The sequence below is a fragment of the Anomaloglossus baeobatrachus genome, chromosome 2, assembly GCF_048569485.1.
Source record: "Anomaloglossus baeobatrachus isolate aAnoBae1 chromosome 2, aAnoBae1.hap1, whole genome shotgun sequence".
Classification (NCBI taxonomy): Eukaryota; Metazoa; Chordata; class Amphibia; order Anura; family Aromobatidae; genus Anomaloglossus; species Anomaloglossus baeobatrachus.
In genome coordinates this window covers 411,555,906-411,580,731 of record NC_134354.1, presented here as the reverse complement: position 1 = coordinate 411,580,731, position 24,826 = coordinate 411,555,906, and the positions used below count along the sequence as shown (strand labels likewise).

The 24,826-nt window shown below is 42.7% G+C and overlaps 1 protein-coding gene across 4 annotated transcripts in view; it reads left to right on the top strand.

The window, feature by feature from the left end:
* COL16A1 (collagen type XVI alpha 1 chain) overlaps positions 1 to 24,826 on the top strand; it is a 345,470-nt gene that overhangs the window by 196,979 nt on the left and 123,665 nt on the right. For all 4 annotated transcript variants that reach the window (XM_075336132.1, XM_075336133.1, XM_075336131.1 and 1 more), the window contains exons 15-24: positions 4,132 to 4,176; positions 4,265 to 4,327; positions 4,857 to 4,901; positions 6,815 to 6,910; positions 14,904 to 14,942; positions 16,870 to 16,914; positions 18,751 to 18,786; positions 18,876 to 18,983; positions 19,968 to 20,003; positions 22,991 to 23,026. In XM_075336132.1, the coding sequence (XP_075192247.1) occupies positions 4,132 to 4,176; positions 4,265 to 4,327; positions 4,857 to 4,901; positions 6,815 to 6,910; positions 14,904 to 14,942; positions 16,870 to 16,914; positions 18,751 to 18,786; positions 18,876 to 18,983; positions 19,968 to 20,003; positions 22,991 to 23,026 (549 nt within the window). The remainder of the gene's footprint in view (positions 1 to 4,131; positions 4,177 to 4,264; positions 4,328 to 4,856; positions 4,902 to 6,814; positions 6,911 to 14,903; positions 14,943 to 16,869; positions 16,915 to 18,750; positions 18,787 to 18,875; positions 18,984 to 19,967; positions 20,004 to 22,990; positions 23,027 to 24,826) is intronic.

Sequence of the window (24,826 nt, the reverse complement as noted above, 5' to 3'; positions counted from 1 at the left end):
TCTCCTGTTGTGTGGCATTATCCATATTATCTATTTCCTAAAACCAGAACTGTTTGAAGTGACAGAACCTGAACTGTTATATAGGCAGCATTAAAATTAGGCAGTCTCCTTAACTTCAGAGAACAATATATTACTGTAAAATTCCTCGATATTTCACAGCAAGAAACAGTGTCAAAATCAAGCCAGGCACAGGGACAGGAGCCAGCTAGGTGGCTCCTTCTGTTCTTGCTTTCTCCACCCAACTTAGCCTCAGTGCGTTTCGCCTCCAAATAAGATTCATCAGGAGTCTAAGGAAAAGATCATAATAGATTCTCATTGACACATAGATGCTGATGACACATAGATACTGGTACGACTAAAGTGTTCCTTAATTGCCAACACTAATATTGATAATTATGATATCTTATGGATTTAACAACAGCCCTTTCTACATTGGACATAACTGTCTGTAACCTCCTGGAAATTTCTTGTTTCACACACTAAATACAATTCACTTTATCCATTGTCGTTATCCATGTAATTATCAAAAAAGTAAAATGGCAACTCAAAGTTTTTTACTATTGTAAAATAGCCAATTTGTATGAAAGGTAGAAAAAAGAGTAGCTCAAACTGCTTCCTTGATTTAATAAAAAAAATATTTTTATTGTTTTTGCTTATGTTCTAGCACAGTTTTATAGTTTTGTTTCTGGGGGGGTCTTTTCATGAATGAAGCAAGTACAGTATTGTTTTTTGTTAGGTTTTTTTGTGTCAGTGACATCATGTTATCACTAGAGGGCACCAGGGACTATTCATTTTCAATGGTCAACGTATGATTGAACGATAATTGTAAGCAATGTGATCAAAATGTTGTTAATATTAAACTATCTGTGCTAACAGAACGGAGAATATAGTAGTAGAGCATCTCATAGAGGTCAATCATGCACTCAGTGATTGTATATGCACAGCAACCACATGGTGAAATCAACACAGTAGATGCAGTTCACTAAGAGAAGTAGCAACGACATTAAAGGGAATCTGTAAGCAGGTTTTTGCTACTTAATCTGAAGACAGCATGCTGCAAGGCTTAAAACAGAATTCAGGGATGCCTGTCTTTCAAGGTCCAATCTGTTGCTTATTTGCTATATTTGCTATGTTTGTTTAAGCAGCAGGATCCTTATCATTGCTTGGACTACAATGCCATGCGCACAGACGTCCGCCACACCCAGTTCTCTGATTGACACCTCACTGTCAATGTACAATCTATATTGACAGTCTGGTGTGGGCAGGACAGCTCTCTCAGCTCTGCTACATTGCTAAATCTAAAGGTGCACATTGTGTCAGAATGGTTGCACCCAGTAATCTAAGTGATACATCGTTGGATTCAGAATCTCTTTGCCTACATCATGCTGCTCTCAGATGACATTGCAAAAACCTTCTGACAGATTCCCTTTAAGCATCTCTGATTTCTATAAGAAGCAGAGATGAATGCATCTTAGGGGTCTGGTAGACGCCTGTATTTTTAAAATAGATTGCACTTGGATCTTCAATGAAGCAGTGCACATGTCCGATATTTTTCCTTGGATTGAGAGCTCCAAGTAAAACAAATTGCAGAGTGCACTATTTGCCTTTGTGAATCAGATGGCACTCTGCAATTCAAGTCTATGGGTCTGTGAATAAAATCCGTGACATCCAAGCGCAGTCCACTTTTCATAGACTGAACGGAAAAGGTGGAGATTTTTTTATATTATTATTCTCCCGAGTCTAATTAGCGTAATCAGACCGTTTTTCTCTGATAGAGTAAATACAGACGTGACCCTAACCTTAGGCTAAGTTTACACAGTATTTGATGCTGTGTATTTTCACTGTGCAGAAGCACAGCATCTTAGGCTAAGCATTAAATCACAAACTGCTAAATCCCATAACATTGCCTAGTTTGTGAGGACTCAGTGGGGACAGAATCGACATCTAACATGAAGAATTCTGTAAAAAAAAAATCACATTTCTTAACAATACAAAGAGTTAATTAAGATCAATAATCTTTAAAGAAGCAATTCTTGAAAAAGTGGTGAGCGCTGGAAAATGTTTTAGTTTTTTTTATTTATTGAGCCAAAGCATTGAATCAATTGCTGCCATAATAGTACTTATAAAATAAATACATTATGTCCCACAGCACATGGCAGTGAAAAAGAATTTCACCTCTATTCAGTGGCTCATTCAGACATCCAATGTTCTCGTATGATTGTTATCCGTGTTTGTTTTGGATAACACTTGTATCCTGTGATAGTCTGTGTAGTCATCCATATGACTAATTTTTTGCAGACCAAACAGTCTGTGGAAAATAGTGGAGACATGTCCGATTTTGATTAGAGGGTTAGGCCAGAGTCACACTTGCGAGACTCGCATCGCATCACCCGGCACGGCCGCACACTTTCCGGACACGAGCATGCAGCTGCATAGAAATACATGCAGCCGGACCACTCCTGCCAGGACAGTGTGCAGCCGTGCCGGGTGATGCGATGCGAGACTCATGCTAGGCACTCGCAAGTGAGACTCCGACCTTAGATCAAAATCAGCAATGCAAATCTAAAGGGTGCTTTACACGCTGCGACATCACTGGCTATTGCCAGCGATGTTGAGCGCGATAGCACCCACCCCCGTCGTATGTGCGACATTTGGTGATCGCTGCCGTAGCGAACATTATGGCTACGGCAGCGTCACATGCACTTACCTTGTCAGCAACGTCGCTGTGACCGCCAAACAATCCCTCCCTCAAGGGGGAGGTGCGTTCGGCGTCATAGCGACGTCACTAAGCGGCCGGCCAATAGAAGCGGAGGGGCGGAGATGAGCGGGACGTAACATGCCGCCCACCTCCTTCTTTCCACATTACCGGTGGACGCAGGTAAGGAGATGTTCGTCGTTCCTGCGGTGTCACACATAGCGATGTGTGCTGCCGCAGGAACGACGAACAACATCGTACCTGTGGCAGCAGCGATATTAAGGAAATGAACAACGTGTCAACGAGCAACGATTTTCACATTTTTGTGCTCGTTGATCGTCGCTCATTTGTGTCACACGCTGCGATGTTGCTACCGGCGCCGGATGTGCGTCACTAACGACGTGACCCCGACAATATATCGTTAGCGATGTCGCAGCGTGTAAAGCACCCTTAACTGGAAACACTCGGATTACATCAGAGACTGTCAGTAAGAAGGTGGAGAAACTTTTTTTTCTTTGTGTATGACAAAAACCGATGATGACACTGGCCACACGTGATCAAAGTTTGATCCCAAAAAATTGGTCTGTTTTTCTCATTTCCTTTCTCCTTCCTTTCTCTCTCAATCCAGTCTAAAAAGAAAATGAAAACTCTGAGGCTGAGATGGCAGTAATATATTACTCACTATGACTAGTAGTGTTGTAGTCTACATAAGTCCCACGTTTTTAGGTATTATCGCCCAATTCACCGAAGCTTTTACAATAGAATTCTGGAGTACAAAACTTTGAGAAGTAACATTTTTGTGAAGCAGCTCAAAAAAATTGTGAATTTTGGTGTCTTCACACCAGTTTTTGCCCATCTCTAATAAAGTGGGTGGAGTGAGACAGGGACGAGGTGATCCCCCCCCTTGTTAAATTCATGATAAGTGGGCCTGATTTTGCACCTTGCCTGATTTATTACAAAATGTGTGCCTTAATGAATCAGCCGTCTCGAACTCCACGTCGCCCCCTCATAAAGATAGGCATAAAAATGTTGGTTTTGATGAATGGGGGTCATGACTGCTGACAATTACTTTGTGTTTCAAAGACTGTGGAACAAAAGGCGCACAGGGTCTTACCAAATATAAAACGATAATATATAAATAGGTTCACTCACCTATAGGGATTGTGAAAGGTCACAACTCCTATAATTGCAAAGTAGTGGGTGCAGAAAGCTGCAGCCCCGAAGAAGTAAGGTGAAGTCTTAGAAGGAAAAATGGGCCACGTTTATTGAATTGGTAAAAAGTGCGGCGTGGTACCCGTTTTTCCTTCCAAGACAATTACTTTGTGTGAGAATATGCCTCCACTTTGTATCTTTTCCTTTACTTTTTAAATGAAGAACAGATAGCATACAATCTGCTTTAGTTTTTTTCAGTGAATTGATTATTTTATTGAAAACAGGGTCCCAGAGGATATGAAGGACCGTCTGGGCCGAACGGAGAAAAAGTAAGTTGTGTTTGTGGAAACAGCAAAATAATACGGTATATAGGACAGCAACTTCCGGTTTGTCAAGAACTCAATGTTAATTTTTTAGGGACAAAAAGGTGAAAAAGGAGACTTTGGACTGAAAGGAACGTCTGGTTCTCCGGGTCGAGATGTGAGTATCATGTGTCTTTATACGTCTGTTTTGATAATCATTCCCATCTAGCACAAAAACCTATTTTTGTTTTGTAATCCATTTGAAAAGATTAGATTTGGACATTTTTTAGCCATATTGAAAGAATGTTTCACTTCAGTAACTAAAACCACCTTGTGAAGACAGTGCCAGAGCAGAGGATTCCAACAGAACTATCATCACTATGCCATTCTCAGGCAGCGATTCTTCCTATGTGAGGCAGGTCTTGCAATATAAAGCTCAGCGGGGTATAAAGTCACTTTTGCTCAGTTTTAGATCATCAATTGTGGGGTTTTTTTATCTTAAAGCAGATCTGTCATCAGATTTCAAAGTGCAAAATGTATATATTATTAAACAGATGTCTTGGACCTGATGAGGCTGATGTACTTAAAAATTTGAAAAATGGCAAAAATGGCAATATATTGGTCCAGCTGTGCTTCTTATGCATAACAGATTATATATTTTAAAAAAAATTACAGTGCGAAATGAATTTGTATTTTGAATATTCTAGGGAAGACCAGGTGAAATCTGTGTGCTGGGTCCAAAAGGGCAAAAGGTAAGTGTTAGCCTGCTATATTAGTAATATTTATTAGTAAAGTTTTGACAAGTTTGCTCTATGAGCATTCATTAGGATGGTCATCAACAGAGAACATGTTATTTATGATAGAATGTCACATCCACATCATGAACAAGGTCTTTAATGGTCACATGCCTTTCTTCTATAATCAAGGCCGGTTTTAAACAAAATGGGTTCCTAAATGCTAATATATGGCACCATCACACTCAAACATTTAGGTTAAATTTGCATGCGCTAAGTTCAGGCCGTTAAACAAGCGCAATCGACTATATTAAAGTTGTTCAGTGCTTGTTTCCCGGCCTCTTTATACAGGTTGATGAAGAATAAGGGGCACAGAATGATTATTATATCAATCTGTCCCCATATAGTATCATGTTATCAGCAGCACATCTGCAGTGCGCACCATAAACAATCCAAGGAAATGAGCAGCATTTTGCTTGTTCATTGGGCGATTAGCGACATGTTTACACAAATCAACTCTTATCTATACATCCAAGATTAATAAATGGATACTACATAAAGACTGTATGTGACACAAGCACTGTATGTTACACACACATATGTATACACTCACAGCACATACACATATGTGTACACTGAGCACATACATAAACTCCTATGTATACAGAACACCTTCATACAGTTACATGCATATAAAGAGCTTATACATACAGACACATATATACCTACCAGTAGCCCATACATTCTGATGTCCTCACAAATATATACCATCAGGATCACATACATTGTAATGTCCTCACTAATATTATTATTAGTAAAATTCATTATTATAGCGCCATTTATTCCATGGCACGTTACATATGAAAAAGGGGCATACATAGACACGCACAATAATCGTGAACATTTCAAGGCAGAGGACCCTGTCCATGAGGACTCACAGTCTACAGGGAAGAGTTTGAGGATATTATATACCCACCAGGAGCCCATGCATTCTGATGTCTTCACTATTCTATACCATCAGTAGCCCATACAGTCTGATGATCTCACTAGTATATACCACCAGGAGCCCATACATTCTGATGTCCTCAGTAACATACCTAACAGGAGCTCATACATTCTGATGTCCTCACTATTATATACCCCTATGAACCCATACATTCTGATGTCCTTACTAGTATAAAAATCCAGGAGTCCATTCATTTTGATATCCTCACTAGTATATACCACCAGGAGTATGTACATTCTAATGTCCTCATTAATAGATACCTACCAGGAGCCCATACATTATGATGTCCTCACTATCATAAACCATCAGGAGCCCATTCATGCTGATGTTTTTTGGATTTTGCTAGAACAGAACTGATGAACATCACAACCACTAGTCACCTGACTCTGTTGCAACTGGGTGGCTTCAGGGTTGGGAGACTGGTGGTTGGTGCTCCATCACTTTTGAGCTGGCGGAGATGGTATAGTTTCTTATCAGTATGGCTTCCCATTGTAGATGTTATAAATAGACCAGAAAACCCCTTTAATGCTGGGGACAGGAGTCAACAAGCCATTCTGCCTTTTGCCAGTGTTTTAAGATACAGGGCTAAAACCGAAACATAATTGTTAAATTGTTGACCCTGGTAAAGGAAAAATTAGCTATGTGTCTGTTCCTGGGTGGCTAGTAAAAGAATATATCCTTCTCCAAAGCCAGTGGTGAAGCAACACTCTCTTCCACTTGACCATGACGAGTAATAACACTTACCAAGGGAAAACATGTTCATTTATTTAACTCTTTTGTTACATTTTTCCTTGGATATTGTTTGCATTAATGTATACTGTTTTACAAGTTTGCATAAGTGTTTGTAGGTAAAACTTGTTTATGATTGAGACATTTTGACCATTTCTTTTATGATTACTCTTGTTTTCTAACTATATTACATTAGGGGGAGACTGGAATAGTAGGTCCTGAAGGTCTTGCCGGAGAGCCAGGACCTCCAGGTAAACCTGGGCTTCCAGGTATTGGAACACCAGGCAAACCGGTGAGTTCTAGAATGCTCTTAGAAGCTGTAGACATTTGTAGATTCCTATTGTATATTCCACCTAATACCTTAGTGTTGACAGATTGGTTCGTAGCCTGCAGTTGTGGCACCCTGGACTAGCCAGGTCGTCACAGGTAACACTCACACACCCCCACCCCCATGAGACAGTAACATTAGCCAAACATAAAATCCTTGTTGCCTCCCTCCAGGGTCTGATGTCCACACCAGGTGGGGTGGAGCCAAGCTGTTGGCCTCATCCACCGAGGAGTTCACAGGCCTGGAGGCGGGAAAAGTGACAGACCGAGTTTGGAGTTTGAAGCGTGAGGAGTAAACACTTGAGTGTCTGGTTTGTGGCCCAGGCATTGACAACAAGGTTGGCAGACGGTGGTGGCCGTCTGCAGGAGTGGTGAAGCAATGCGGAACCGTAGGACCGGGGTCGGGCGTTGGCCCGCCGGTACCGACCGGGGAGCGAAGTGAAGCCAGCACACACAGGCAGGGCCATCGGACCCGACCAGGCTTAGCTTGGAGCCGCCGACAATAGTCAAATCCGAGTGTGACCGGAACCCCAGGGGTTTCCTAACAGCCAAAGACCCGATAGAAGGCAACAGCCCACACCTTGAGGGTATACAGCTACCGCCTAAGGCTAGAGACCCAAGGGCCAGCGCCTGCGAGCAAACGGGCTCCTCCGGCATCCATACACCGGGGAGCGGACTACCGTTGGGGATCCATCATAGTCAAACAAGTTCACAAAGGTGCAGGGAAAGACAGCCGCCATCACCTGTCCGGGGAGAGACACTGCAGCCGGCTACGGGACCCGTCCATCCAGCCGTTTGGTTTACCGAGGACTTTGTGCATCTCTTACTGAGTGAGTACACCCGTGCCATCCGGCACTGCGCCGCGCTGTCCCTGCAACCCTGCACCTCACCAACCCTGCCTCCCCGTCACACCACCGGGCCCCGGGACCACCGACCCCTACCCACGGAGGGGGAAAACAACATCCCAGCTGCTCCCTACCATCGTTCCCGGGATCCCCGTCACCAGCAGCGGTGGTGCCCATCTTCACCACAACCCGTGGGTGGCATCACGGACTAAATCCCCCAAACCAACCACCCCTTTCACTCACGGGCGAGGAGCGCCGCTCGAGTCCCCGGATCCGGCCCACCGATCGAGCCACCGAGCAGCAGCAACTGCAGCAGCGCCGGACTCGAGCGTTAGTGAGCGTGCGGTGGCGGCGTCCTCCCCGCCTGCGACTCAGTCCCTAATGACAAATGCCATTTGCTCTTTGATGACCTCATAAAGCTGAGGCTGGGATGTTTCTAAAATAAACAAAAAGTTTAATAGTGTAAATTCAGTCACTGGTGATTGTGCAATATATGATAGCATGGAATAGAGCTATTTGCTCTATGGAAGAATAAAGTGTTGCTCACATCTACACTATAGTTTCCATTTAGAATGACAGCCATGATCCTGTATGGAATCATTGTATGATGTGTGTTATGCTAAAAGGGATGGAAATCCCTACAAAACCCCAACAGAGAGCTGAACACAGATGTGAACACAATCCAAACCAGGGCTTCTAAATCTTTTTCTATTTGGGCTTCATGAGTCAGAACTCCCCAGGCTTCAGTGCCCTTGGCAAAGTCCATGTAAACAATTAAAAACATAGCAAGGATAAATGGGTAAACTGAGCTGTAACATTAAAAAAGCCCAAAAGGAGTCTCTTAGGTTATTGCTGCAGGCAAAAACATGTGCAGCTTATGATATCTTTTGTGCAAACTGCCTTACTAAAACCTAGAAAGCACCTCAATGCTGGGGTCCATCTCATAATTTAAGAAGCACTGGTCCACATTAAAGAGGAGTGTTCACCAGTTTGAGCATGTTAAACTGGTCACATCATGAAATAGTGGCTGCAGAGCTGAGAAACATATTTTTTATCATTAAATCAGTTATAACTGACAATGTTATGTGTACAGAGGAAATCATCCAGTCCTTTTCTAAAAGCTGTTATAGTATCTGCCATTACTACCTCTTGTGGTAGGGCATTCCACAGTCTGACTGCTCTAACTGTAAAGAACCTGTCACGCTGTACTCTAAGATGTACAATAGCAGTACAGCACAGTAATGTGGGACTGAGAGGATTCCTGAAACTATCTGAGAAGGTAGTTAGCTGGTAAACCACTAGGGGGCGTAAAAGTGGAGGAAACGTATGAGCAGGGAATTCCCTAGCAGAGGTAATACTAGTCAAGCTCACCAGATGGCAGTAGAATCATCAGAAAGCCGTGTCACAACATGAGGTCTTGTAAGTACACAAGGGCAAAGTCTAAACATAGTCAGAGGGAAGCAAATAGTTAGTAGCCGGGAAATCAGAGCCTAGAAGCGAGGGGGAGTGGGAAGACAAGACAGAATAAAGGTAAACAGATAAGGAACGAACAGGGAGACAGCGGGAGAGACACTGATGGAAACAGACAACAGAGGAGGTTAACAGGTCAGGTGAACACGGAGGTCAGGAGGGGGCAGGGCAGACAACAGGTCACTCAAGAGCAGAACACAGCAGAGCCAGAAGTATCACTGGCGAAGTCCAAGAGAAAGAGTGCCCTAATAAAGCAGCCTGACCTCCAGAACGAGGCAGAAAGGATTAACCCCTAACGTGACTTGCATCAGAAGTGAAAGTAAAAAAAGGCTCAGCTCCAGCTGAGCCAGGAGTCAATCATGACAGAACCCTTTCCTATTTAGCTGGCGGAATCGCCTCTCTTCCACCCGCAGTGAGTGCCTTCTTGTCCTCTTGTCCTTAGTATTGTATTCGGAAAAAATTACTCATGTGCCAGTCCTTTCAATTGACCACACATGTATTTATACATATAAATGAGATTTCCTCTGAGACATCTTTTTTCTAAGCTAAACAAACCAAACTGTTTTAACACCTCATGATATGGGAGGCCTTCCATTCCTTGTAATAATCTAGTTGCCCACCTTTGAACTGTCTCGAACTTCTTAATATCCTTTTTAAAATGTGGAGCCCAAAACTGGATCCTATATTCTAGATGTGGCCTTGCAAGTGATTTATAGAGGGGTAATAATACATTTAGATCAAAGGATCTAATTTCTCTTTTTATACACCGTAAAATCTTGTTTGCTTTAGTAGCAGCTGCCTGACATTGAGTGCTGCTGCTCAGCTTATTTGTAATCAGAATACCCAAGTCCTTCTCCTGTTCTGTAGTCCCAGGTTTATTTCCATTTAATGTATATGCAGCAATAGGATTACTAAATCCTAGGTGTATTACTCTACATTTATCAACATTAAACCTCATTCAGACACCTTATTCAGATTGTTTTGTAATATTGTACTGTCGAGGTAAGTTTTCAATATCCTACATAGTTTGGTGTTGTCAGCAAAGACTGATACTTTACTCTCAATCCCATCCACAAGGTCATTAATAAAGAGAGTAAAAACAATCAGACCTAGCACAGATCGTTTAGGTACCCTACTGCTGACTATAGCCTATTTAGAGAATGTACCAATTACGACGACTCTTTGTTTCCTATATTTTAGCCAATTACTTACCCATATATACCCAGATATTAGCTCGTAAAGTTTATGTTATTATTTATGTTATGTTCAACTGGGCGTTACCAGAGATTTGTCTTTGGGATGTGTACTCCTGAATAAGGTTAACAATCATAAGCAGGCAGCGTAATGCAGGGAATGAAAGAAAACACCTTCTTCTCCACATGGATTTCTGCAGCTACTGTGTATAGTTATCTTTACAAACCCTTTGAGCTCTCATCTCAGTGTAGGCAGTAGGGATTGAAAGAGAGAGCTTACCACAACACTGTGAGATGTGATCTGGACAGGTTTGTAATAATGATACTTTGCTATTCCTAGTGGGAGGATAGTGACAGTTGACAACACTGCAAGATGAGAACAGGAAGTGTTTGTAATCAGAGTTGAGTGAGTACCTAACTATTCGTACTCGCTATATTCACAATGAGTACAGTCTAATATTCGCTCCGAAAAGCTTGTGCAATGCAAGTCAATGGGGAAAACTCGCAAAGTAACGAGTAACCCGAATGCTGTACTATTTGCTAATCGCATGAATAGTACAGTATTCGGGTTACTCTTTATTTTGTGAGTTTTTTCCACATTGATTTGCATTGCACATGCTATTTGGAACGTATACGCGAGTATTAGACAGTACTCGCTATGAGTATAGTGAGTACAAATAGTTAGCTTCTCACTCAACTCTATTTGTAATTATACATAACTCAGCTCTACTGTATGTCCACATAGTAGCTACAAAGTTCAATGAGGAGAGGAGGGCATGTTATTTTCCCCCTTGCATTATGCTGCCTGCTTCTGATTGGTCAACCTCATGCAGGGAAAGAAGTACACACCCCCAGAGACAAGTCACCCAGTTGACCTATAGCCAAAATTATAACCTAAACATTACAATCTAAAACCTCTGAACTAGAGAGGAGAAATTAAAATATAAAAACTACCATATTTTTCGGACCATAAGACGCACTTTTTTCCCCCAAATGTTGGGGGAAAGTGGGGGGTGCATCTAATCGTCTGAATGTAGGGCATGGCTGCGGGGAATGAGGGTGCTGCGGTGGAGCGGGTCATCGGGGGCACGAGCAGGCAGCAGCAGCGCCTGCCGTGACCACGTGGGCCCGCTCATCTAAAATGCACGCCCATCCTCCCGCCCATCTCTCAGCGCAGAAGCCGGCGCTGACAAGTGGGCGGGATGATGGGCAGGAGGATGGGCGAGGGATAAACAGCCGACCGTGATCACCCCTGGCAACTACAGCCTGGAGTGATCATGTGCGGCTGTATTCACTGCTCCCCACGCATCATCATCAGCGCGGGGTGCAGTGAATCAGTACACTCACCTGTTACCGTTCCCCTGCAGCACCGCGATCTCCTCCTGGCTGCCGGCGGCCGCTGAGTGGAGCCGTCCACAATCTCCTGCAGCATCGCTCCTCCTCCCGTCTGTGTCAGCGGCAGCGCCGTTTAGTGGAGCCGTCCCCGTTCTCCTGCAGCATTGCGATGTCCTCCTGTGCCAGCGGCGGCCGCTGAGACTAGTGGCGCACACAGCAATTACGTCATCGATGTGCGCACGTGTCTACACGCAGCCGTCGCTGGCACAGGAGTACATCACAATGCTGCAGGAGAACGGGGACGGCTCCACTCAGCGGTGCTGCCGCTGACACAGACGGGAGGAGGAGCGATGCTACAGGGAGTGAGGTAAGGTGAGTATGAACATTTATTTTTTTTATGTGCCACAGGATGCGGGCCGTATACCAGGATGGGGGTATAATATGAGCAGGATGGGGGTATAATATGAGCAGGATGGGTGTATAATATGACCAGGATGGGGGTATAATATGAGCAGGATGGGGGTATGATATGAGCAGGATGGGGGTATGATATGAGCAGGATGGGGGTATAATATGAGCAGGCTGGGGGTATAACATGAGCAGGATGGAGGTATAATATGAGCAGGATGGGGGTATATTATGAGCAGCATGAGGGTATAATATGAGCAGGATGGGGGTATAATATGAGCAGGATGGGGGTATACTATGAGCAGGATGGGGGTATACTATGAGCAGGATGGGGGTATATGAGCAGAATGGGGGTATATGAGCAGGATTGGGGTATATGAGCAGAATGTGGGTATATGAGCAGGATGGGGGTATATAGCAAAATAGTGGTATATGATCAGGATGGGGGTATGTAGCAGGTTGGGGGTACAGTTAGGTCCAGAAATATTTGGACAGTGACACAATTTTCGCGAGTTGGGCTCTGCATGCCACCACATTGGATTTGAAATGAAACCTCTACAACAGAATTCAAGTGCAGATTGTAACGTTTAATTTGAAGGTTTGAACAAAAATATCTGATAGAAATTGTAGGAATTGTACACATTTCTTTACAAACACTCCACATTTTAGGAGGTCAAAAGTAATTGGACAAATAAACCAAACCCAAACAAAATATTTTTATTTTCAATATTTTGTTGCGAATCCTTTGGAGGCAATCACTGCCTTAAGTCTGGAACCCATGGACATCACCAAACGCTGGGTTTCCTCCTTCTTAATGCTTTGCCAGGCCTTTACAGCTCAGCCTTCAGGTCTTGCTTGTTTGTGGGTCTTTCCGTCTTAAGTCTGGATTTGAGCAAGTGAAATGCATGCTCAATTGGGTTAAGATCTGGTGATTGACTTGGCCGTTGCAGAATGTTCCACTTTTTTGCACTCATGAACTCCTGGGTAGCTTTGGCTGTATGCTTGGGGTCATTGTCCATCTGTACTATGAAGCGCCGTCCGATCAACTTTGCGGCATTTGGCTGAATCTGGGCTGAAAGTATATCCCGGTACACTTCAGAATTCATCCGGCTACTCTTGTCTGCTGTTATGTCATCAATAAACACAAGTGACCCAGTGCCATTAAAAGTCATGCATGCCCATGCCATTACGTTGCCTCCACCATGTTTTACAGAGGATGTGGTGTGCCTTGGATCATGTGCCGTTCCCTTTCTTCTCCAAACTTTTTTCTTCCCATCATTCTGGTACAGGTTGATCTTTGTCTCATCTGTCCATAGAATACTTTTCCAGAACTGAGCTGGCTTCATGAGGTGTTTTTCAGCAAATTTAACTCTGGCCTGTCTATTTTTGGAATTGATGAATGGTTTGCATCTAGATGTGAACCCTTTGTATTTACTTTCATGGAGTCTTCTCTTTACTGTTGACTTAGAGACAGATACACCTACTTCACTGAGAGTGTTCTGGACTTCAGTTGATGTTGTGAACGGGTTCTTCTTCACCAAAGAAAGTATGCGGCGATCATCCACCACTGTTGTCATCCGTGGACGCCCAGGCCTTTTTGAGTTCCCAAGCTCACCAGTCAATTCCTTTTTTTCTCAGAATGTACCCGACTGTTGATTTAGCTACTCCAAGCATGTCTGCTATCTCTCTGATGGATTTTTTCTTTTTTTTCAGCCTCAGGATGTTCTGCTTCACCGCAATTGAGAGCTCCTTAGACCGCATGTTGTCTGGTCACAGCAACAGCTTCCAAATGCAAAACCACACACCTGTAATCAACCCCAGACCTTTTAACTACTTCATTGATTACAGGTTAACGAGGGAGACGCCTTCAGAGTTAATTGCAGCCCTTAGAGTCCCTTGTCCAATTACTTTTGGTCCCTTGAAAAAGAGGAGGCTATGCATTACAGAGCTATGATTCCTAAACCCTTTCTCCGATTTGGATGTGAAAACTCTCATATTGCAGCTGGGAGTGTGCACTTTCAGCCCATATTATAAATATAATTGTATTTCTGAACATGTTTTTGTAAACAGCTAAAATAACAAAACTTGTGTCACTGTCCAAATATTTCTGGACCTAACTGTATATAGCAGGATGGGGCCATATGCCAGGATTGGTTACCGTATATAGCAGGATGGGGCCATATGCCAGGATGGGTTACCGTATATAGCAAGATGGGGCCATATGCCAGGATGGGGTATATAGCAGGATGAGGGACATATACTGTATATACAAGGCAGGAGGATCATTATCAGGATGGGGTACCTTAGTAGAGAATTTGGAGACATTACCCCCATAACAGTGTCAGCAGCAGATCCTCGCCCCATAACAGTGTGTCCTGACTCCCATTTTTTGCTTAAAATTTTATTTTCCTATTTTCCTGCTCTAAAACCAGGGTGCGTCTTATAGTCCGAAAAATACGGTACCTTTTACTCACCTCTGCAGCCACTATTCCTTGAAGTGGCCAGTTTAACATGTTCAAATTGGTGAAAGGTCTTTTTTAGTAATTATAGAATTACCCTAGCTTGAAGTTACTACTAACTACAATAGTTATTCAAAAGATATTGTTTTCATGTCAATTTAAATATTTACAATTAGAAGATGTCTATTGTGTTTGAAATCTTTGTATTTTATGTGTAAACTTACATGTTATTATTTATTTATTTTTAGGGCAGTCCTGGTGGTCCACCGGGTCCTTCAGGAGAAAATGTAAGTGTACTGTAAATGCAAAGTGTAAACGTAATACGAGGGGCTGCTGATAAGTCTTTGGCTTTGTGATCTTTTTTTTGTTTCTATGGTAACAAATGTTGCATCACATGAAAGACTAAAGGGTACTTTACATGCTACGACATCGCTAGCGATCTCATTAGCGATGTGAAATTCTAGATCGCAAGTGCAATCTTTAGAGATCGCACATGCGTAAAATAACTTATGTGCGATCTCTAAAGATCGCACTTGCGATCTAGAATTTCACATCGCTAATGAGATTGCTAGCGATGTCGCAGCGTGTAAAGTAGCCTTTATGTGTCTAATATATGTTTTCAAAATTTTGTGTTTGTTGCTTATGGCAACAGTGTTGTACGCACGCGGGAAAACAAAATGGCGGAGTCAAATGCGATATTCACAGCAACTGAGAGCAGAGGAGTGATAAAATTCTTGTTTCTGCAAGGAAAGTCCGCAAAGGATATTCATGGTGATATGTCGCAGACATTGGGGGATCAATGCCCTTCATAATCCACAGTTAAGAACTGGGTTGCCAAAATTAAAATGGGACACTTCAGCACCAATGATGAGGAACATCCTGGATGACCGAGAGTGGTTGTTGTTCCGGAGATCGTCGATGCTGTTCATAACCTCATACTGGAGAATCGACAAATTTCATCTGAAGCAATAGCAGACATCATGGGGATTTCCCATGAACGTGTTTGTGTCATTATCCATGAACAGTTGGGCATGAGGAAGCTATATGCAAAGTGGGTCCCCAAATGTTTGACAACAGATCAGAGAAGTATGCGAGTGAAAACTTCCCGGTCCATTTGTCAGCGTTTCCGGACTGATAAGAACTTCCTGGATTGTCTGGTCACTATGGATGAGACCTGGATTTATTTGTATGACAAAGAGCAGTCAAAAGAATGGAGGCACAGTGGTTCTCCTCGTCCAAAGAAGTTCAGGGATGCAAAAATCAGCCACTAAGGTGATTGTGTCTGTGTTCTGGGATAAGGAGAACATGCTGCTAGTGGACTACGTTCAAAAGGGTTCCACCATCAATGCAAGATATTACATTAAACTTTTGGAACAATCAAAGGCAGCTCTGAAGGACAAAAGGCACAGCAAGCTATCCAAAGGAATCTTGTTCCCAGAAGACAACGCCTCCGCTCATACTGCACAAGCGACCATGGCAAAACTTCCAGCTGGTTAACCACCCACCTTAATCACCAGATCTAGCCTCCTCCAACTATCATCTGTTTCCAAACCTTAAGAAACACCTCAAGGCCATGGTACCAAATTTCACCCCATTTCTGATGCCATGGCTGCTACGGATGCCTGGTTTGAGGCACAACCAAAATCCTTCTTTTTGCTAGGTTTACAGAATTTGGAATACCAATGTAAGAAGTGTGTTGACATCAATGGAGCGTAAAGGGTACTTTACATGCTGCGTCATCGCTAGCGATCTCGTTAGCGATGTGAAATTCTAGATCGCAAGTGCGATCTTTCGAGATCGCACATGCGTAAAATAACCTATGTGCGACCTCAAAAGATTGCACTTGCGATCTAGAATTTCACATCCCTAACGAGATCGCTATCGATGTCGCAGCATGTAAAGTACCCTTAAGGAATAAATGTAAAGTTTCATCATCCTATCTTGTTTCTTTCTGAGTAAAGCCAAAGACTTATCAGCACGCCCTTGTATTTACTACTACAGGTAGACTGGTGTACCGCGAGTGCAGTGCGATTTTTTTCTCGCCCCTTAGACTTGAATGGGTGTGAGAGAAAACAGGATCGCATTACAGTCGCAGCATGCTGTGATTGTTTTCTCTGTCCGATTAGGGCTGAGAAAATACTCGCTCATGGGTGCTGACACACAGGCTAATATTGAATATTCTTCGTGCTTACCATTCTCTTTTCTAAACCTCAGGGTCAACCAGGAACTCCAGGCAAAGAAGGACCTGGGGGTAAACCGGTTAGTATTCCACCTATAAACATGTTTGCCGAGTCATTTGCACAATTTATGATCTTTGTAAATAATTTTAATCCAGTACATTTAATAAGAAAAATATTTAATTTTGGCTATTTCTTACGAGATAATGATTTGGACATCATTAAAAGCTAGTACAAAAAAAGGAATTTTTCAATAGCAACCATTTTTTCTCTTTAATTTTTTTTTAGCATTCCAGTAAAATATGTCAATTTTTGATGCTGTTCTAGTTTGACATATACTATAATGCATTTGTGTCATACACTTGTTTCTTTAGCAAAATAGAGCTGTGTATTATTTTCTTTACTGCAATGTTCACAATTGTTCTAGGTAGTAAACAATCTCAAAACATACATTCATAATTTAAGGCTATTTTACGATTCACTGGCATTGGGGATTGACTGAGCTATAGGTGGTGTTGATGTAAAAAAGACTGTCACCAATTCTATTAGTTATAGGTAGATATTTCAAATAAAAATGAAGCACATATCTAAAATGATTGAAGGCATTCCGTAGAAAACCATGGGGAAAGAAAACTAAGAGAACAGAGAAGACAGAGGGTAAGATGAAGAAGTTAGGAATGTGGTTATACCCTACTCCATATCAGCTTTAATATAGCCGTGCTGTTGGTCTATAAACCCGGACTAAAGCTGGCCTATTTGGGCTGTAAAATCTGATGTAACCCAAGATGAAACATGGCTGCAAAAATATATGTTGGCTTTGGGGAATCAAATATTGAACTCTAAAGGGGGCTTTACACGCAGCGATATCGCTAGTGAGCGTACCCGCCCCGTCATTTGTGTGTCACAGGCAAATCGCTGCCCGTGGCACACAATATTGTTAGGAGCCGTCACACGGACTTACCTGCCTAGCGATGTCGCTGTGGCTGGCGAACCGCCTCCTCTCTAAGGGGGCAGTTCGTGAGGCGTCACGGCGGATTCACTAAGCAGCAGCCCAATAGAAGCGGAGGGGCGGAGATGAGCAGCAGTAACATCCCACCCACCTCCTTCCTTCCTCATTGTCGGCGGCCGCAGGTAAGCTGTAGTAACAATCAATGATTTTTTGAAAATGAACGACGTGTCAAGGATGGACGATTTGGTGAGTATTTTCCATCGTTAACGGACGCTCGTTGGTGTCACACACAACGACGTCACTAACGATGCCGGATGTGCGTCATGGAATCCTTGCACCCCGGCGATATATCGTTAGATACATCGTTGCATGTAACAGGGCCTTAACTGTTTCCCCTTGGATGATGCAGCAAGATTTTTGGGGTCAGGTCATTCTGCTTTTCTCAGCCACAGTTTGATGCTATCTTCGGAGACATATACACAGCTTCCAGATTAATCTGAAATACAGTCAACTGAATAAAGCATAAAGCAAAATATATATAAGGCTGTAAATAAGCTAGAATGTAATGGAGAGCTATGGTTTAAGGCAGGACACAGTAGACTTCTTCAGATTTATCTAGTAGGTGTTTTACGGCTCTATGTATTATGTTTTTATGTTTAGCTGAGTATAGGTGACAGTTTTTTGGCCACTGTGAATAATAAACCGTCTTGAAGTATGTGTGTAGGAAACTGTATAGGAATTGCATGCAGTATATTGTTTTTATGTGCTGTAAATTTGTATCCATATATCTAGTAGTTCTGTACAGTCTAAAGACTGTCCCTTACACCTATCCTCTCGTTTCATGCACTGAGAAAATGATTGCGGTAGATGTGCCATAAAGTGATGTCTACATGCTGTTGCTGTTATCAACCATTTTTTATTGAACCCACCATCAGTAATCAATCTGTAATGACATTTTTATTTCTACAGGGAAAACCAGGAGTCCCTGGAACAAATGGAGAAAAGGTAAAGTGGCCTTCACTTTATACTTGTGTTGTTTTATTACAGTAAGAACACAGAGTAGAAATGCTTGATTTTGTCTTTTTTTATTGCAGGGTGATCCTTGTGAGGTTTGCCCAACCATCAGCACTGACGGCAGTATCAGTATGCCAGGTGTAAAGGGGCAGAAGGGTAGTTCTGGAATTGGACTGCCAGGAACAGCAGTGAGTAATGAATACAGCATGACAAAAGACGCCAATACACATTAGACTAATGTTGGCCAAACCCACTAATATTGACTGTTTCAGCCAACAGTCTACAGTGTATGGGGGCACCAGAAAACTGATTGTTGTGAGAGATGTCCATCAGGCATGTCCGATTTCGGACTGCCAATCGCTTTATTCTCCTTGAGTTAAAGGGAATCTGTCAACAGGTTTTTGCTACTTCATCTGAGAGCAGCATGATGTAGGCAATGAAATCCTGAATCCAACAATATATCACTTAGATTATTGGGTGCAGTCATTCTGACACAATCAAGAATATTAGCTTTAGTTATGTAGCAGAGTCCAGAGAGTTTTCCCACCCACACCAGCCTCTGTATGGAGATTGTACATTGAGAGTGAGGTGTCAATCACTGAAGGGGGCGTGCTCGACTGCCATGTGCATGACTTTGTAGTCCTGCAATGATCATGGTCCTGCTGCTTAAACAAACATAATAAAAAAATAATAGATCGGGCTGTGACAAGATAGACATGCCTGAATTTTATGTGTTAACCCTTCCAGCATACTATCTTCAGCTTACATAGCAAACCCTGCTGACAGATTCCCTTTAAGCTGTTAAGAAACAGCTTTCTCATAAAGAACATAACAGAGCTCGGTCGAATGAACGCGCATGTGCATGGGACAATCAGCCGAGATGGCTGTCAGCCAAACCACCTGCCAAAGTATTATTCAACCAACAGCCATTTAGCGTATATGGCCGGCTTAATTCAGATGATGGACATCCTTTGCAAAACATTTATTATGCACCGTGCCCTAAATATTCCTACTACATTCAACTACATTAACTAGAAAAGTGGATAGCTGGTGTAGTTCAAGGATGCAAATGAGTCAATCATTCTTATAATTTCTCAGTGATTCATACCTTTAAAAAAATGTTAAAAACAAAAATATATAACGTATCTGACTTTTATATTTTCTTTTTGTAGGGACCTGCAGGCTTATCAGGACCAAAAGGTGAACAGGTATACCTGGCACGAGTTGGAAGAATAACAATTAATTCAGGCTTGCATATTCTCTGTGGTACAAGCAGTCCTCCATAAATTCTCTCTACCTTGTGTGTTGTATAAACTTATAGAACCGTTCTAGTATTACACTATCATGATGTTACATACTGAGGTTACTAAATAATTCTATTGTCATTGTTCAGCTTTAACTTAAAGAGCTGTATAAGATGATCGTGATGAATCACTATATAGCACATCTGCAATGATGATTAGTCACTTCATCAATTTATAAATAGCTTCTAAAGAAATACTGTACATGGCAAAACAAAGATTTTGTGGCAAATCAGGGTTGCACAAAAACTTTGCACCTTTTGCTGTTTTACACCCGTATTTTCCAGGTCCACCCTAATGAGCAGAACTTGGGCAGATTGGGGGCATAGAGCGGGTCTGATGCCACAAGTCATCTGATTCATGAGTTGTGGCATTCCCCATGCCTGTAATTTCACTCCAGTACCTGATTGGAGTGAGATTTCTGGTATGGCACACAGAGGCTCATGCCACTCATCATATACTCCAGATTTATGACGAGACAGGCGTGCACCTCTCTATGAATAAGAAGTATATGACTATACAAGAAATTTTACTCCAGTCCGAGACTAGAGCAAGATTTCTGGCATGGCACACACCACTCGTCAGATGCTCCAGGTTCAGGCAGAAACTGACTGAGCCACAGCTGTGAGCAGTGATGTCACTCAATTTACTTGTGGTCACAGCTGGAGTTTCCCACAGCACCTTAACTGTGACCGCAGGTAAACTGAACTCAGGTGACCTTATTGAACTCAGTGACCTCAACTCAGGTGAACTGAGTTTATAAACCTTCATCTCCTCTCAGAAAACTGTGTTTGTTTGCCAAGCGATGCAGATTCATAACTCCACCATGCACACTCATCAAGGTGCCAAGAAAAATCTGCAACTTTAATGAATCAGGGCCCAATAGCCCTTGACACATCGAGAGCAATACCGCAGATCCAGAATCCAGGATGTGGGGCACCTAAAACAACGGATACAGTAGGCCTGTGGTAGCATTTCTCTGGTGGTATAGCTATCGGTGTGTCAAGAGTGGGAGAAGAGAATCGAGTTGACAATTCAACACAATGGGCAGCACTTTAGCCACATCCTTTAGTAGGTTACTGTCGTTGTTCCATGTCACAAATGTGTCAATAACTCGATAATGAATAAAGCTACGTTACAAATGAGCACACCATTGTTTTTCTTGTGCAATTCTTTATGTGTTTGATGGGTCACATGACCCCCTTCCCATTGAAAAAATTAAAGTTCAATTCAAAATGGCGGCTTTGCAGATGGCCACTGTGGGCATCACCAGGCCTCAAATGTTTGGCCCCTCCCATGTACTAATATGCCACAAACGGTAAGGTGATATCAGCAACCACTTCCATTTTACCATTTTATCAGGGTGTATCCATACTTATGGCCCACCCTGTATACAGTATAGTACCCATCTACAAAGGAAAGTAAATGTAATTTCTATCCATAAGTTTTCTTTCCTTTCATCCAGAGTAGCTGCACAAATAGTTGTGCTGCTGTTGAAGGTCGACAAGAGAATACATGTTCCAATATTTATTAAAGCATCTTTAGTTACCATTAGTTTTGGTATTACTTTTAAAAAAGTAATTCTGAAAGAATGTCTGCCCTTTCTTTTTTCTACCCAATTTAAAAAAAAAATCTATTTAGATAGCAATTGAATTCCTTCTGTGCGTTTGGCTTGGAATCATTCAGGCTGTGTGCCCATGATCAGTGTTTGCAGTGTTTTGGATGTAGCATGATTTAGCTGTGTCCAAAACGCTGCATTGTACAGTACAAGCACAGTGAATGGATTTCTAGAAATCTTGTACCCATTGTGCTTGTTTTATCCGCAGCAAATATGACCTGTGGTGCGTCTTTCCAGACCGCAGCATGCCAATTGCTTGCTGCAGATTCACATGCCTCCTCCGTAGGGAGAACATAAGTGAGAGACTGCAGAGAACTGAACCCTGATCGTGGGCATAAGCAGCTGCGGTCTCCTGCGTTCTGCTGTGGATGAGACTCACAGACCGACCCACAGGTCAGGACCCGCTGCATCCAGGACACAGTGAGTCCTGATCGTGGGCATATACCCTAAAACAGACACTAACATTCCCACCTGCACAGGTTTTATTGATTTTGATTGATTTGGCCATAGCTTCTAATTACTTCCACTAACTATAATGTCAATATCTTTTTACTGTCTAGGTGGGATTGTTTATTTCCCTTTCTTACTAAATAGATCAGTGGGGCAGTTTTCTTCTGTATTCTAGACCTAATTTTACAAGCACATCATAAGGATCGTGTATGGAGAGACGCTGCTGCTGATATGGCCATCGATGGTGGCAACCATCATGTATGTGTCCTATTATTTAGAAACAGACCCAAAGTCAATACTTGCCAGGCATCGGCCCACTTACAGGTGCTGTACAACCACTTTAAAAGCACAAATAAAGAGCTTTGTGCTGAACTCTAGCAACTGCAGGATCAGAAAATGTGGACCAGGGAAAGACGTCTCTTTAATTTCCAAAATATAGATAAGCGTCTGCCTTGGATTGGCTGGAGGTGGGGATGCAACCTGATTCATCCTCCAAAAAATAGGTGGAAACCAGCAACTACATCCCAATGTATATAGCAGGGATGGAAGAACTGGTAAAGCTCCAGTTTTGCTCTGCCATGCAATGCCACTTTGACATATCTATGGGATAATTGAGAGAATTGGACACATTGCCCACCTTCAGTTGTACCTTATAGGTGCCTACCCTTAGATATAATGACTTGCTGAAATGATTCAGTTGGAAGGACTGCTATAATCCAATATGTTCAGTTCTTTAAAAAAAAGTTAATTTTCTATGAAAGGGTCTATTTTTATCAATGTAACCATTTAACATAATAAATAAATCCTTTTTTCACTTTGAATACAGGGAACCCCGGGCATTAATGGATTGAAGGGTGAAAAGGTAAGATGTTAAATATAGTCTACTGTCAATTGAGTTACAAAGAAACATGCTTCAAAATGGGATTCTGTCAGTGTCTAAGTAACAAAATGACTAGCCTTTGAAATCTTTTGTTAAATGGAGAGAACATAAAGAAACTAGTACAGTATGTCACATTACACAAAATTATATGTCTGGTCAAAATGTATTGAATGTTTTCCACTTTGGACAGAAATATTGTGGTTAGTTATACTAAGCCCTGGCTGACAATGCCACAGTTGATATGCAAGGATTGGTGCCAATTCTAAACTGTTCCAAGTAATGCAATGGATATTACTGCCATTATTAAGTTCTCAGCTCCTGCTACATTTTCATAAGTACAAACCAGAATACTCTACTTGTGTACACGCAAGCAGCACACAACATTTCACCGTCGTGGACTTTCAGAATAAAATGTGAGTTTCTCCAGATAAAACACCTTTAAATTTAAATTTGATATATAATAATTGCATAAACTATTGAAAAAAACATTCTTTTCAATTTTCATCTTAGTTTTGACCAGAATAAAAAAATCTTGAAATCTTCCAGTTTTCCTCTAACTACTAGAGTGCACTTTACTTAACAGCTTTTCTATATAGACTGAGACAGAGTTAAGGCCCCGTCACACTAAGCAACATCACTAGCAACATCGCTGCTAACGAACAACTTTTGTGACGTTGCTAGCGATGTTGCTGTGTGTGACATCCAGCAACAACCTGGCCCCTGCTGTGAGGTCGTTGGTTGTTGCTGAATGTCCTGGGCCATTTTTTAGTTGTTGCTGTCCTGCTGTGAAGCACAAATCGCTGTGTGTGACAGCGAGACAGCAACAACTAAATGTGCAGGCAGCAGGAGCCGGCTTCTGCGGAGGCTGGTAACCAATGTAAACATCGGGTAACCAAGAAGCCCTGTCCTTGGTTACCCGATATTTACCTTCGATACCAGCCTCCGCCGCTCTCACTGTCAGTGCCGGCTCCTGCTCTGTGCACATGTAGCTAGCTGCAGGACACATCGGGTTAATTAACCCGATGTGTGCTGTAGCTAGGAGAGCAAGGAGCCAGCGCTAAGCATTGTGCGCTGCTCCCTGCTCTGTGCACATTTAGCTGCAGCATACATCAGGTAATTAACCCGATGTGTGCTGTAGCTAGGAGAGCAAGGAGCCAGCGCTAAGCATTGTGCGCTGCTCCCTGCTCTGTGTACATTTAGCTGCAGCATACATCGGGTAATTAACCCGATGTGTGCTGTAACTAGGAGAGCAGGGAGCCAGCGCTCAGTGTGCGCTGCTCCCTGCTCTCTGCACGTGTAGCTCCGTGCGGTGGTAACCAAGGTAAATATCGGGTTGGTTACCGATATTTACCTTAGTTACCAAGCGCAGCATCTTCCACGCGGCGCTGGGGGCTGGTCACTGGTTGCTGGTGAGCTCACCAGCAACTCGTGTAGCCACGCTCCAGCGATCCCTGCCAGGTCAGGTTGCTGGTGGGATCGCTGGAGCGTCGCAGTGTGACATCTCACCAGCAACCTCCTAGCAACTTACCAGCGATCCCTATCGTTGTTGGGATCGCTGGTAAGTTGCTTAGTTTGACGGTACCTTTAGCAAAGGACAAGGAAGTTAATGACACTCTATTGTACTATTGAAGACCTAGATAAGTCAAGATAGCAACCCTACACACAGATAAAGGCCCCTTTACACACTGAGACTTTCTAGCGATCCCACCAGCGATCCCAACCTGGCCGGGCTCGCTACAAAGTCTCTGGTGAGTCGCTGGTGAGCTGTCAAACAGGCAAACC